General features: G+C 49.7%; 1 protein-coding gene across 1 annotated transcript; it reads left to right on the plus strand.

Annotated features, from left to right (window-relative positions):
* Positions 1-9857: 9857 nt before the first annotated feature.
* On the plus strand, positions 9858-14931 carry SDF2L1 (stromal cell derived factor 2 like 1). The gene is made up of 3 exons (XM_044289874.1): positions 9858-10070; positions 11955-12151; positions 13854-14931. The coding sequence occupies exons 1-3, from the start codon at positions 9905-9907 to the stop codon at positions 14136-14138; spliced, it is 648 nt and encodes a 215-aa protein (XP_044145809.1). The 5' UTR covers positions 9858-9904; the 3' UTR covers positions 14139-14931.
* Positions 14932-15218: the final 287 nt, after the last annotated feature.

A 15218-nucleotide genomic window follows, 5' to 3' on the forward strand; every position in this document is an offset into this window, starting at 1 on the left:
TGGCGGCCATCTTGGTTTCGGGTTTCTTGTAGCCTCCCACCCTGCGGCTTCTCCTTCCCACTGGGAGGAGCTGGATGCCTAGCTCATATATATAGGAGGTCTGTGGCTTCAGTTCCTTGCTTGGTCCTCCTGTGTTCACATGCTTCTAAGACTGCTGCTTCTGGTTCCTGATCCTGGCCTCGTCTGACTACCCCGCTGGTTCCTGATTGTCATGGAACCATGAACCAGACGTACAACAAGAGATGAGTGGAAATAAGAAGGCTTTATTGAAAATAAAGCTGTAAGGCAAAAGTCCAAGCGGATGGCTAAACCGAAGCAGGGTCTTGCGAAACCAGGGATCAGGAACCAGAAGGGTAGTCAGACGAAGCCAGGATCAGGAACCAGCAGGGTAGTCAGACGAAGCCAGGATCAGGAATCAGCAGGGTAGTCAGACGAAGCCAGGATCAGGAACCAGAAGCAGCAGCAGTCTTAGAAGCATGTGAGCACAGGAGGACCAAGCAAGGAACTGAAGCCACAGACCTCATATATATATGAGCTAGGCATCCAGCTCCTCCCAGTGGGAAGGAGGAGCCGCAGGGTGGGAGGCTACAAGAAACCCAGAAACCAAGATGGCCGCCAGCACATGTCAAACGAAGGAGAACAGCAAGGAGGTAAGACCATGACAGTACCTCCCCCTCAAGGGCCCCTCCTCCGCGGAGTAAGGAACGGTTTCTGAGGGAAGCGTGCGTGGAAGGCTCGGAGCAAGGCAGGAGCATGGACATCTGCGGAGGGAACCCAGGAACGCTCCTCTGGACCATAACCACGCCAATGGACCAAAAACTGCACCCGGCCGTGGACCAGGCATGAGTCCAGGATATTGCTCACCTCATACTCCTCACGATTGCCCACTTGGACCGGACGAGGCCGAGGAATCGAGGAAGTGAAACGATTACACACCAGTGGCTTCAACAGGGAGACATGAAACACGTTGGAGATCCGCATGCCAGGAGGAAGCGCAAGGGCATAGGCTACCGGGTTTACCCTGCGAAGCACTCGGAAGGGACCAACAAAGCGAGGCGCCAGCTTGGGAGTGGGCACTCGAAGGTTGAGGTTGCGGGTGGACAACCATACGCGGTCTCCGACCTGGTAGGAAGGAGCGGGCGCTCGTCTGCGATCAGCCTGGAGTCTCTGGCGCTGCGCAGAGACCTCAAGGGACCTCTGGATCTGTACCCAAGAAGCACGTAGGACGGAAAGGTGATCCTCCACAGCCGGAATATCCTGGGGAGAGAATACCTCCGGTAACACGGCAGGTTGGAACCCATAATTGGCCATGAAGGGAGACGTCCTAGAGGAAGAGTTCACCGCCGTGTTCCTGGCAAACTCAGCCCAAGGCAGGAGGTCAACCCAATTGTCTTGGTGATCGGAGACATAGCAACGAAGGAATTGCTCCAAGGCCTGATTGGATCGTTCTGCGGCCCCATTGGACTGAGGGTGGTAGGCCGAGGAGAAAGAGAGATGAATCCCCAACTGGGAGCAAAAGGCGCGCCAGAACCTGGACACAAACTGACTCCCCCGATCCGACACAATCTCCTTGGGCAAACCGTGCAACCGGAAGACCTCCCTGGCAAAAATCGAGGCCAACTCTTGTGCAGAGGGTAACTTCTTGAGAGGAACACAGTGGCACATTTTGGAAAACCGATCCACTATCATGAGAATGACCGTATGGCCTCGGGATGCAGGGAGGTCCACAATGAAATCCATCCCCAGGTGTGACCATGGACGCTCCCCGGTGGCTATGGGTTGCAAAAGGCCCAACGGAAGGTGCCGAGGGGACTTACTCTGGGCACAAACGGAGCATGCCGCTACATATGCGGCGATGTCGGAACGTAGAGAAGGCCACCAGAACAGACGTGAAACAGCCCAGGACAGCTGATTCTTTCCAGGATGCCCCGCGGCCTTGGAGTTATGGTAGGTTCGCAACAACCGAGTGCGCAACTCCTCAGGCACAAAACACCTGCCGTTGGGTCTCCCAGAGGGAGCACCAGATTGAGCCGCCAAAATCTGCTCACCCAGGGGAGAGGTCAGGCTGGTGCGAATGGCGGCCAGGATCTGATTCGGAGGTATGACCGAAGTCGGAATCGACTCCTCCCTGGACAGCTCGGAGTACTGCCGTGATAAGGCATCCGCTCTGATGTTCTTGGAACCGGGTAGGTAGGAGACCACGTAATTAAAACGTGACAAGAACAGAGCCCATCTGGCCTGACGTGGTGTCAATCTCTTGGCCTCAGAGAGGTAGGTCAGATTCTTGTGGTCCGTCAGGATGAGAACCGGAACCACCGAGCCCTCGATCAAGTGCCTCCATTCTTTAAGGGCCTGCACGATGGCCAATAACTCCCTGTCACCAATCTGGTAGTTGCACTCCGCGGAAGACAGTTTCCGGGAGTAAAACCCACAAGGAAGCAGAGGACCCTCTGGTGTTCTACGCTGAGACAGGAGGGCGCCTACTCCCGTCTCAGACGCGTCCACCTCGAGGACAAACGGCAACCCAGGGTTGGGATGCGACAGAATCGGAGCCGACACAAAGGCGGACTTTAGAGCCTCAAAAGCTCGGATGGCCTCGGGTGGCCAGACCTGGGGATTACTGCCCTTCCTGGTCAGATCCGTGAGAGGCTTGGCTAGCATGGAAAAGTCCCTGATGAACTTCCGATAATAATTGGCGAAGCCCAAAAAGCGCTGCAGGGCACGAAGACCACTGGGCTGGGGCCACTGTAAGACAGCCGAAACCTTCTCAGGATCCATGGAGAACCCCTCAGCGGAAATGATGTAACCTAAGAAGGTTACCTGGGATCGGTGAAATTCGCATTTCTCAAGCTTACCGAACAGCTTGTTCTCTCGTAACCGTTGCAACACTCGTCTGACATCCAGAATGTGGGCCTCCATGGATTCAGAATATACCAAGATGTCATCCAAATAGACCACCACACACTGCTGCAACAGGTCACGGAAAACATCGTTGATGAATTCCTGGAAGACTGCGGGCGCATTGCACAACCCAAAGGGCATAACCAAGGATTCATAATGACCGGTCCTGGTGTTAAACGCGGTCTTCCACTCATCGCCCGCCTTGATCCTTACCAGGTTATATGCCGCCCTCAGGTCGAGTTTGGTAAAGACCGTGGCCCCTTTGAGGCGATCGAACAGCTCGGAAATCAAGGGTATCGGGTAAGCGTTCTTGATCGTGATGCGATTGAGACCCCTGTAATCGATGCAAGGTCTCAACTCACCGCCCTTCTTTTTCACAAAGAAAAATCCAGCCCCTGCCGGGGACGAGGATTTGCGAATGTGTCCGCGTGAAAGCGCCTCCCTCACGTACTCCTCCATGGCCTCATTCTCCGCTACCGACAGTGGATAGACTTTGCCACGAGGCGGAACGGCACCAGATTGTAACTCTATGGCACAATCGTATGGGCGGTGCGGAGGTAGGGCAACCGCACGCACCTTATCGAATACATCCCGGTACTCCTCGTATTCAGGAGGCAACAGAGAGTCCGAGGAAGTACACAGCAACTTGACAGGCCCATGGATGCAACTAGCCCCACACTGCGGTGACCACGAGAGGATCTCGGCCGATTTCCAATCGAAAGTCGGATTATGCTTCTGGAGCCAGGGGTACCCCAAGACCACCGAGTAGTGTGGAGACGAAATAACCTGGAGACAGACCGACTCTCTGTGAACGGCACCAATGGCCATCCCCACTGGAAGGGTCTCATGAGTCACGTGTGGCGGCAGAAGGGGTCTGCCGTCTATCGCCTCAAGAGCCAGTGGGGAACCTCGAGGCTGCAGAGGAATGGAATTGGCGGCAGCGAACACACTATCAATGAACAAACCACCAGCACCAGAGTCCACCAACGCCTGGGTCGTCACCGAGCCCCCGACCCAGGAGAGGACAACAGTAATCAGTGGTTTGTCAACACGGGAAACCGGGGACGAGGAGACTCCACCCAAGATCTGCCCCCGACAGGATCTCAGGTGCGAGCGTTTCCCGGACGGTTCGGGCATGCCAACCGAAAATGCCCACCGAGACCACAGTACATGCATCGGCCCTCGCGTCTCCGGAGTACCCTCTCCCCCTCGGACAGGCGAGCAAACCCCAGTTGCATGGGTTCACCCCCAGACAAGTCATCCCCAGGAGGCGTGGGAGGAGAGGGAGGCACGGGTGGGACAGCAAACGTAGGCGCCAATCTGTTAGAAGGCCTCCGCAGGCTCTCCTTAAAGGAAGGTCTCTCCCTGAGTCTGGTGTCAATCAAAATCAGGAAAGAAATAAGAGACTCGAGCTCCACTGGTAGGTCCTTAGCTGCAACCTCATCCTTCAAGGCATCCGAGAGACCATGAGAGAAAGCAGCGACCAGAGCCTCATTATTCCAGCCCACCTCTGCTGCCAGGGTACGAAACTCAATGGCGTATTCAGCTACGGATCGTGAACCCTGTCTGATGGACATAAGGAGCTTCGCAGCAGAGGCAGCACGAGCCGGCACATCGAATACCTTCCGAAGAGAAGCAACAAAACCAGAAAACTCGGCAACCACCGGATTGTTGTTCTCCCATAAAGGGCTGGCCCAGGCCAAGGCCTTGTCCGAGAGCAGCGAGATCAAGAAGCCCACCTTTGATCTCTCAGTAGGAAAGGCATGTGGCAGCAACTCGAAGTAAATGCCCACCTGGTTAAGGAAACCTCGGCACTGAGTTGGCTCTCCCCCAAAGCGCTGTGGGAGGGGGGCAGAACCGGTCATACCCCGAAACACCGCAGGCGCAGCAACAGGTGTCGGGGTAGACTCTGGCGCAACAACCGGAGCGGCAGTAGGAGCGGGCCCAGGAGCGACAACCGACCCATCGGCAACGGAAGCTAAATGAGCCGTGCGTTCAAGCAGGGTTTGCAACGCCACAGCGAACCGACCCAACAGGTGATCCTGCTGATCAAGTCTGGCAACCAGCGTAGGTAGCGAGGATGGCCCTGTACCGTCAGAATTCATGGCTTGGTCCTAATGTCATGGAACCATGAACCAGACGTACAACAAGAGATGAGTGGAAATAAGAAGGCTTTATTGAAAATAAAGCTGTAAGGCAAAAGTCCAAGCGGATGGCTAAACCGAAGCAGGGTCTTGCGAAACCAGGGATCAGGAACCAGAAGGGTAGTCAGACGAAGCCAGGATCAGGAACCAGCAGGGTAGTCAGACGAAGCCAGGATCAGGAATCAGCAGGGTAGTCAGACGAAGCCAGGATCAGGAACCAGAAGCAGCAGCAGTCTTAGAAGCATGTGAGCACAGGAGGACCAAGCAAGGAACTGAAGCCACAGACCTCCTATATATATGAGCTAGGCATCCAGCTCCTCCCAGTGGGAAGGAGGAGCCGCAGGGTGGGAGGCTAAAAGAAACCCAGAAACCAAGATGGCCGCCAGCACATGTCAAACGAAGGAGAACAGCAAGGAGGTAAGACCATGACACTGATCCTGGCTTCGTCTGACTACCCCGCTGGTTCCTGATCCTGGCTTCGTCTGACTACCCTTCTGGTTCCTGACCTCTGGCTACGCAAGACCCTGCTTCGGTTTAGCCATCCGTTTGGACTTTTGCTTACAGCTTGATTTTCAATAAAGCCTTCTTATTTCCACTTATCTCTTGTTGTACGTCTGGTTCATGGTTCCATGACACAAACAGATTATCTCATACTATCCCAAACTACTCTCCATTGTGTTGGAGGGGATGTGGTCAAATAGGCATCCCTCTCCATATGTGGTGGTTGTGCCCTTCACTCACACGTTTCTGGACTTCCATCTCTAGGGTCATAGAAGAGGTAACAGGGATAAAGGGGATATTAAGCCCGGAATTAGCTGTTCTAAGCATTGGTTTGGCAGAGGTCCCTCACAACAGCAGGGGCATTGTTGCCCATATCCTCTCTGCATCAAAAAAGCGGATTGTGCACCAATGGAAGGGAATAAAATCCCCCTCAATCAGTGAAGTCCTCAAGCTGGTAAATTACCATATGCAATGCGAATTCATTTTCGCTTACTCGCTGAATCACAGGATAGCAATGCACAACACATGGCTATTATGGCTACCTAGCTCGTATGCTGATCCACTCCCTTATTGTCTTCTATAACTGGTAAATTTGGGGTAATTAGCTGTCTGTAACTGTTTTCTGTACAGGATTACTGTTTAATGTATACTGTATATGACCACTGTATATTTCACATGACTACTATATATTGCACATGATCACTGCCATACCTTCAATATGTCACAGCAACGTGTATTTTGCATGGAACCTTTATTTCTTTATTGTTTATAACTGTATAACTACCCAACTTGCAAAATCATCTCTCAATAAAAACATTATTGATTAAAAAATAAAAAAAGTAATCGCTGCTAGAAAATGGCAATGCAAAGACTATTTAGATGTTTTCCCATTTTCCAATACAAGACATGGTAAATGAAATGGTGCCATCAAAAAATACAATTTATTCAGCAAAACAATAAGCCCTCATATGGCTATATGAACGTAAAATGTAAAAAGTAATGGCTATTTGAATGTGGGGAAAACAAAAATCAAAAATGGGCCCAATACTTAAGGGGTTAATCATGGGATACCCTTGTAATCAAAATGTAGACATTGGGGGAGATTTATCAAAACTGTTGCAGAAGACAACTGACCATAGCAACCAATCAGGTATCCAGCCAATGGCGTACCGCCAATAGAGGCAGGGTATGCGGCTGCTATGGGGCCCATGGGAGGGGGGGGCCCGGAGTGGATGTAAGGCACCGCCCCCTAATTACACTATTACAACAATGGCTGCTGTGGTGCAGCCAGCGCTACTGTCTTGAGTCCCTGTCTGGGGCTCCGACGGGCAATGCTTTCCTTGTGCTCAGGGCTCCCTCCACCTTACATGCTTTGAGCACGTCCCTGCGCCAGCTCCAGCACTCCGGCAGTAACCTCCTGACACAGAACTAAGTGGGCGGGGTTTGGGAGTCAGGACCTGCTGCGCAGCCACAAACAGATAATGTGAGTAACTGTATGTGAATTGTGAAAAAAAGGTCATCATGGGGAGCGGGGAGAACTTGGGCTGTTGTTAGCCAGGGGGGGGGGGGGGGGGGGGGCTCAGGGGTTGGGACCGTACCGGGAGCTGGTTGGATTCTGCCTGGGGCAGCAGCAAGAAGTGCTTGCTGCTGATGCTTATTATATAGAGGACAGTGTGCCCCAGTGTCCCTATGCCTGGGACAAACTAAGCAGGGTAGGGGGGACGCACATTGTCCTATATAAAAGCATCAGCAGCGTATATATGTAGTATATATATATATATGATGCACCCCCATGTATTTCTAGCATATACTGTATATAAACACATATATTTACATATATATATATATATATATAACAATACATAGGGGGCATTAAATATAGTGCAGAAGAGATCATTGAATATACTAGGGGGAGGGGGGAATTATATATACTAAATAGGGAGCCATTGTATATACTAAGGGTAGAGGGGGGTGCATTATAAATATTATAGAGGGGGCCATTGTATATACTATGGGGGAGGACAAGCATTCTATATACTACAGAGGGGGTCATTCTATATACTATAAATACAGAAGGTGCATTATACTATAAGGGTGTGTGTGACAGCATTTTACATACTATCACTACAGGGGGCATTATCCTACAGGGGGCATTATACATCTGGACACTGCAGGGGGTGCATTATATGTAGTGGCACTACAGGGGGTATTATAATACAGGGGGTCATTATAACTGCCGTGGACACTGTGGCAGGGCTGTATAAATACTGGGGCACCATAGGGGCTTTATGACTACTGTGGGCTCTATAGGGGTGCCTTGTAGAGGTACCTTGCTACTGTTGGGGCACTGTAGGGGCATATATTTCTACTACTGGCTGTATAGGGGAATGTTTAATATTGTGGTTACTGTGTGGACATTATTATTGACCACAATATGGAGGGCATTACTACTAACGGGGTTGCTATTTAGGGTACTGTAGGGGGCACAGTTACTACTGGGGGCAGTCTGGGAGCACTATTACTATGGGATCAACTATCTGTATGGCACTGTCATTTCTGCAGTATAGCATTTGGGGCACTGGGATCACAGCGGGCACAGTATTGGGGTAGCAGGATGACAATGTTGGGGCACCAGGCGAAGGAGGATGATGCTAGAAAAGAGAGGCATCTAAGTTGTTTGTTTCAAACTCTGCAGAGATGAGGCATGGCGGAAATAATTTGTCATGGCGGTCTGGTCCGAAGGGAGAAGATGACAAAAGAGAACGTCTACATCGATGAGACATCATCAGATGTCAGAAGTATGTGCGCTGTATGTAATGTCCATCCACACATGTCTTTAACAGTAGAGCTGGGGGAGGGGTTGGATTCAGAATATAGATAGATAGATAATAGATAGATAGATAATAGATAGATAAAATTTGTTACAAATGTTGTACTTTATATTTGTGCGGCGGGGGGTGGGTTGTGGCTAGGATGGCCAGACGTCCGGTTTTATGCCGGACAGTCTGGTTTTTAGACTCATGGTCCTCCGTCTGAAGCAAGGCCAGGACGGACAGTCAGAAGTCCTCCTTTGTTGTTAGACGGCGGGTCTGCTCACTTGGTCACTTTAAGGAGGCAGGGACCGGCCCCGGCGGCAGCATGTTTGGATCTGCGTGCTTACATGACGTCGACGTTATATCAGCGCGCACGCTGCATCGGCCAATTGTGCAGGCGGGAACTGTCAGGAACAGAGGAGCACCGTGGATGGGAGAGCAGCAGAGGTGGGCACATAGCTCCTTAAGGAGCCAATACCTGGGGATGGAGATCAGGCGCAGCAGGAACTGAGAAGTTTTCATGGGCAGATGTTTTGGAGAGAGGTCGGAAGTCTCTACAGTGTGAAGATCAGCTAAGCGTGTAGTGTCTACACTTACTGATAGGGAGTCATCCAGGGGAAAGCAGTGACCAGGAGAACAATTGGAAGCATGGGCTTGAGTATATAAAACAGACAAACTGAAGAATCACAGGCACAAGGTGGAGTGATCCAAATAGAATAGGGAATATTGGAGAGATAGAAGAGCTGGATTGGCCAGGTTCACACACAGCATTTGTCTAGTGGAGTATTTTACATGTGAAAGAACAGAAAATCCCATATTTACATGGGGTGGTAGTATACTATACGTTTTTTATCCTGCCTGTGATGGGGGCGTGACTTATAGATTTGGGGCGTGGCCGGTGAGGTCAGGCTTTCTGGGATGAAACCAGTGGCCACCCTAGTTGGGGCCCAATACTAAGTTTTGCTATGGGGCCCCATGATTTCTATGTACGCCCCTGTATCCAGCTTTCATTTTCCAAAGTAGCTTTAAAAAATGAAAGGTGGAATCTGATTGGTTGCTATGGTCAGTTGTCTTCTGCCTTTAGATTTCGTTTCACCCTTTTGCATATCACAAGCCTTGAGAAGAGATTGAACATGGTAGTAATATCTGAACGTGAAACAGCAAGAACTGACTGCGGACACAAGGTGGCGCACCATCAGAAGCGCCGGTGCCTATGGGACAACTACTAATGAGAACTGAGGCTTCCCGGAGGCTGTAGGAAGCGAGCAGAGCGGCAACCCGCTGCTTCCTGATTGGCTGGCTGACACTGAATGGGCCAGAGCGTGGACCAATCCCCTTCTCCCTCGTGTCTACAACTCCTTCAGGACTACTACACAGCTACCAATCTGGGGGTTTCTTTAGTCTCCACCCACACATTTCCGTCGCATCTATGATTGGCTGCATGATGCCATGGGTTACGCCCCTTTCTGCTGGCGTTTGTTGATTGGCTCGTGTGATATGTTGATGGAAATTATAGGGAAGCCGGGCTGAGGTGCCGGGGAAGCAATGCTGCGGGCGGGATTCGGGCTGCTTGTGCTCGGTCTTTGCTGCACCTGGTGTCCGGGGCAGGGGAGTGAGGACGCCGAGCATGTAACGTGCGGCTCCGTGCTGAAGCTGCTGAATACGCGGCATAACGTGCGACTCCACTCCCACGATGTGAAGTACGGCTCAGGTAAGTGCTCCCTGCCCGGCTGTGAGGAGACGTCACGTGCAGGGAGTATGATGTGCTGAGTACATGCCACCGTATGCTTCAGCGACTACTACCCCCATCATGTCGACTATAGGAGGAGGTGCTGTGCTTGCACCTGTCATGGCTCCGTGCTGTCACAAGGCAGCAGCAGGCGATCCCCGGTCTATGTACTGGGCATGGATCTGTCCCCAGTGTGCGGTGTGGACTGCCGCCTGCTGCTGAGCCCATGCACAGGTTCACACGCCGCAGAGTAGAAGTAGGAATTTCCCCAAATCGCCTGATTGGTGTTTTTGCAGAAACAGCCCCGCTGTCACCCGAGGTTCGGTTTGAAGGGGTATACCATGATTTTCATAGAGATGACTTTTCCTTAGGTTAGGGACCCGTTCACACCGCTGTATGTTCCACGGCAGTTTTTGCTATGGTCTTTCACTCTGAATGCCAGACCACAGCCTTGGCTTTGAAGGGCATCTGTCAGCAGATTTGCACCTATGACACTGGCTGGCCTGTTACATGTGTGCTTGGCAGCTGAAGACATCTGTGTTGGTCCCATGGTCATATGTGCCCACATTGCTGAGAAAAGTGATGTTTTAATATATGCAAATTAGTCTCTAGGAGCAATGGGGGCGTTACCATTACACCTAGAGGCTTAGATCTCTCTGCAACTGCCGCACCCTCTGCACTTTATTGACTGTACCAGGTGTGATGTTTTCACTGCCTGATCCTGTCAATAAATGAAAATGCAGAGAGAGCAGAGCCTCTAGGTGTAATGGCAACTCCCCCGTTGCTCCTAGAGACTCATTTGCATATAATAAACACAATTTTTCTCAGCATTGTAGGTACTTATGGACATGGGACCAACACAGATGCTTTCAGCTGCCAAGTGCACATGTAACAGGTCAGCCAGTGAACCAGCCCCTAAGCCATCAATATCTGGTTCGGATGGTGGGGGGTGTCTGACACCCTACACCGCTGTTGATCAGCTGTTCTGCAGTAGCTCCGGTGCCAGAATTGCACATCCATTGTGTAGTGGACATAGCTTTTAACTGCAGCGCTGCTCTCCTGCACTTCAGTGGGAGCAGTGACCAGCTCCATCCCCTACACAATGGCCAGCGCTGTGTGGTTCCAGTGCCAGAGCTGCTGCAGAACATCGGATCAGCAGGCTGTCAGATACTGATGGCATATTCTGAGGACAAGGCCTTAGCGCTGACACCTCTTACCTCTGGGTCATGTACCACTTGGAGGACACTGCTACAGCGGCACATGTGATCCCCGTCCATTGAGGAAGTAGACTTGCAGGTACCAGGGCACAGCAGACGCAGCAGTGCACCAAAGGAGCCAGAATCATGTGTGGGAACACAGAGGGAGATTTATCAAACAACTGGCTTAGGTGCCCACCGTAACCAATCAGAATCCACCTTTCATTTATCACAGCTCCTTTGGAAGATGAAAGGTGGATTCTGATTGGTTGCTATGGGCAACTAAGCCAGTTCTACTTTACACCAGTTTTGATAAATGTCCCTCATACTTAGTAAACAAACAAAAAAAACTCTTTAAAAAAGCCGGACCAACCTCTTTTAAAGGTAGTGTATGGTCTTTGCAGGGTACTGTTCTATTGCTGAAATTAGTCTAAAATAAAATAAAACATTTGAAGCTACTTTACAAATAACTTGATTAAAGTGACCCTTCCTATAGTCATAGGTTACCTCACAAAGAAGAATGTGAAGCACAACTGTGGGATCGGACTACACAGGCTTGGTTGCAAAAGTGTTCACACCCTTTAAATAATGCAATGAAGAAGATGTAAAATGAAAGGTGTTCAGTGTGTGATTTGGGGACATTTACGACAATGCCATTTTTATCTTCTAGGGAGCGGACAGCAGTCTGTCACTGGTGTGGAGTCTTCTGATGATGCAAACAGCTACTGGAGGATAAGGGGCAAAAAAGATGGAGAGTGCCCCCGTGGGGAACCTGTAAAGTGTGGCCAAACTATTCGCCTTACCCACGTGAACACAGGGAAGAACCTCCATTCACATTACTTCTCTTCCCCGCTATCCAACAACCAGGTATCCGTGTGCTGCTTGTATTTCTGAGCTGCTGTGAACCCACGGAGCAAGGTCTCATGCACATGGCCGTTGCTCGGTCGTTCTGTGCATTAGGGACCGCAATTTGCCATCCCCCGTGCATGGGCAAGATCCATGCGGATTCTGAAGACTGATCCAGTCCCGTTCAACTTAAATGTATCCATGAGCCGTCCGCACCGAAAAAAAGTAGAACAAAGTTCTATCTTTTTGCGGTACATTGGCACGGAGAGAAACCCCATGGAAGCACTCTGTAGTTCTTCCGCAAGGTTCTGTGCCTCCATTCCGCACCAGACCTTCCAGATTGCAGACCCATTCAAGTCATCTGTGATGCGGTGCAAAAAAGGGCCGGGGCCCATATAGTGCGGACCCGGCCGGCACACATTCACGTTCATGAGCCCTGAAAGCGGAGAAAAATATAATTTGATGTTACAGTTTGCAGAATGGCTGTGTGCTAGAAAACTCAGATTAGGGAAAAGGATGCGTCTGTAATATTGGACTGAGTTTACCGGTTACACACATTGGGGGTTGCAATGGCCCTCTGCTAGTTTTCTGGCATAAAAAGCAGTTTGCAACTTTTTAATCCCCATCACGCTTAAATTTAGGCTTAAGTGGCCTTTCCACGCCACCCTCGCCACTTTCCAAAAAGGGAGAGGGCGTGGTATTGGCTTCATTGCATTTACCATCATTTATGCCAGTTTACTGATGATGGACATGTACACAAGCTAAGAAATAGCACCTAGAATTAAATCTACTCTAACTGCAGGAGGAAGTGCTCAAGTTATTATGAGGCCTGCGCCTTTATTCTAAACGTGGGGGGTGTTATCGAGACCGGCATAGAAATGCTGGTCTTCATAAACGACACCCGTTTTGTCTGGATAGAACTGGTTCTCGACGTTCACAGCTTTTATGGTCTTAGTAAAAATGAAACCTTCCTAGTTTACACACCACAAATGATTCATGGCTGAGGATTTGATGGACGTCTTCATCTGTATGATCCTCACATCCAACGGTGAAGAATCTCCTCCCAGCCGGTCAAGGAACTCATTGGTTTTTGACGGCTTTTAAGTGTTATTTATGTAATTATTACTTTTAACACTTTCATCAGGAATTGGTGGAAGCAGAGAGAAACACACAAAGGCTGCTGCAGCCAATAGTTAGTTGTCTATCACACCCCAAGTCCTAAAGCACATAGGGGTGAGATAGATAACTCACTATTAGTGTCCATTGACACGTGTGTGTGTGTGTGTGTGTTTGTTGTTTTTTTTTGTTTGGATCCGCAAAACACAGACACCGGCAATGCGTGTTCCGCATTTTGCCGACTGCACATCGCCGGCACTCTCATAGAAAATGCCTTTTCTTTTCCGCGGGAAAGAATAGGACATGTTCTTTTTTTTTGGGCTGGCGGATGCGGACAGCACATTCCGGCCCCATTGAAAATGAATAGGCCCGCACCTGTTCCGCAAAATTGCGGAATGGATGCGGACCTGTTTTGCGGATGTGTGAATGGACCCTAAGCTGCCGCAGCTTCAGCCTGTGTGTCTCTGCCTCAGTTTCTCTTCCCATCAGCACTGCTCAATACTTCTCGGTAATGTTCCATATGGGGGTGTTCCTGCTCTTGAGTGAGTTATTTATGGGGCAGAACCTCCCAGTGTAACGTAATAATTCTTGTTTGTTATTATTACAGGAAGTAAGTGCATTTGGCGATAATGGAGAAGGAGATGACCTGGACACATGGACTGTGCAGTGCAGTGACACGTTATGGGAGCGTGAAGACACTGTGCGTTTCAAGCATGTTGGGACCAGTGCTTACCTGACTGTTACTGGGGAGCAGTACAGCCACCCCATCAGAGGGCAAAGAGAAGTGCATTGCATGACAAGTGCCAATGCCCATAACTACTGGAAAGCAATGGAAGGAGTGTTCCTCAAACCAAGCCTTCCTCCTGGTGCAGGCAGACATGACGAACTGTGAGAGAATGTGGAATGAGGTCATACAAGAATTGTGTTCAACAGAGGAACTTAAGAATAAGTGGAACCTGTTTAACAGGTTAAGAATAAAAAAAAGCAAGAGCTTTGGGTTTTATAATTCAATGGGAACAGTCTTCTCTTCATTATCATATCGATCGGATCCGTCTGGCCACATTAAACCACTTTCTGTACTTGGTCTTTGTATAAAATCAGAATACTTGCTAGAAGTTCTCTATGGTGTCAGCATAAGAAAAGTTTTTGACTTGCGGGCATTGACGCCATTGATTGCACTTGACATCTGCAGGTGCCTAAAGGACACCCTATGGATACAAGTATGAAGGCTTATCAATAGTGTTGAGCGAACTTTGTGTTTCAAATTCGGCGTACAAGGTTCGTGTTATCTAAGAATGCCATTATGGATTCCGCTACCACGAACCATAAGTTATAGTCCGTGGTAGCGGAATCCATAAAATAATTCTTAGAGAACCCGAACCTTGGACGCCGAACTTGAAACATAAGTTCGCTCATCCCTACTTATCAAGCAGGTGCAGGGGGCTCACTTCTTTGGCGTTGATGATCTATAGTCTGTTGTGGCAATCTTTAGCTGTCTAGAACAGGAAATATTTGTGTATCGCCTTCATCTTCCTCTGGTTTATACTGCTGTACGTAATAGGAAATGAGCAACTGTGCCATGAACCACACATGTCCCAGTACACAGACACACCATTTCTGCTTCTGATGATTGGCTTGGGCTTGACTGTCACTTAGATGGCAATAAAAACGGTTAGATGAAATCATTCTGTACACATGATTGTGCTATTATTATAAAACATTGCTCACAATGTCAGGAGCTGGCACTGCAGTACACACATGACTGTATGTAGAACACAACAGGGCCAGGATAAGGCATTTTGATGCCAGTTTTGAGTGGGAACATCAGGTTCTGAGATTCCAAGAAGATGCGATACCACCAAAATTAGTTAGAAAATGCCTGCCATTTACATAGGCTTTGCTTCTCTCCCACCACAAGTAGTGCGTGATTCCTTTATCGCACCATGAAATTTGCTTAGGCTACTTTCACACT

Source organism: Bufo gargarizans, chromosome 1, assembly GCF_014858855.1.
Source record: "Bufo gargarizans isolate SCDJY-AF-19 chromosome 1, ASM1485885v1, whole genome shotgun sequence".
Lineage (NCBI taxonomy): Eukaryota > Metazoa > Chordata > Amphibia > Anura > Bufonidae > Bufo > Bufo gargarizans.

What these genes read in the sequence shown, in the direction of transcription:
- SDF2L1 (XM_044289874.1), top strand. Translation starts at nt 9,905, where the DNA reads ATGCTGCGGGCGGGATTCGGGCTGCTTGTGCTCGGTCTTTGCTGCACC. An exon ending in CGATGTGAAGTACGGCTCAG is followed by an intron (nt 10,071 to 11,954) that starts GTAAGTGCTCCC and finishes TTTATCTTCTAG; the next exon opens with GGAGCGGACAGCAGTCTGTC. An exon ending in CCCCGCTATCCAACAACCAG is followed by an intron (nt 12,152 to 13,853) that starts GTATCCGTGTGC and finishes TTATTATTACAG; the next exon opens with GAAGTAAGTGCATTTGGCGA.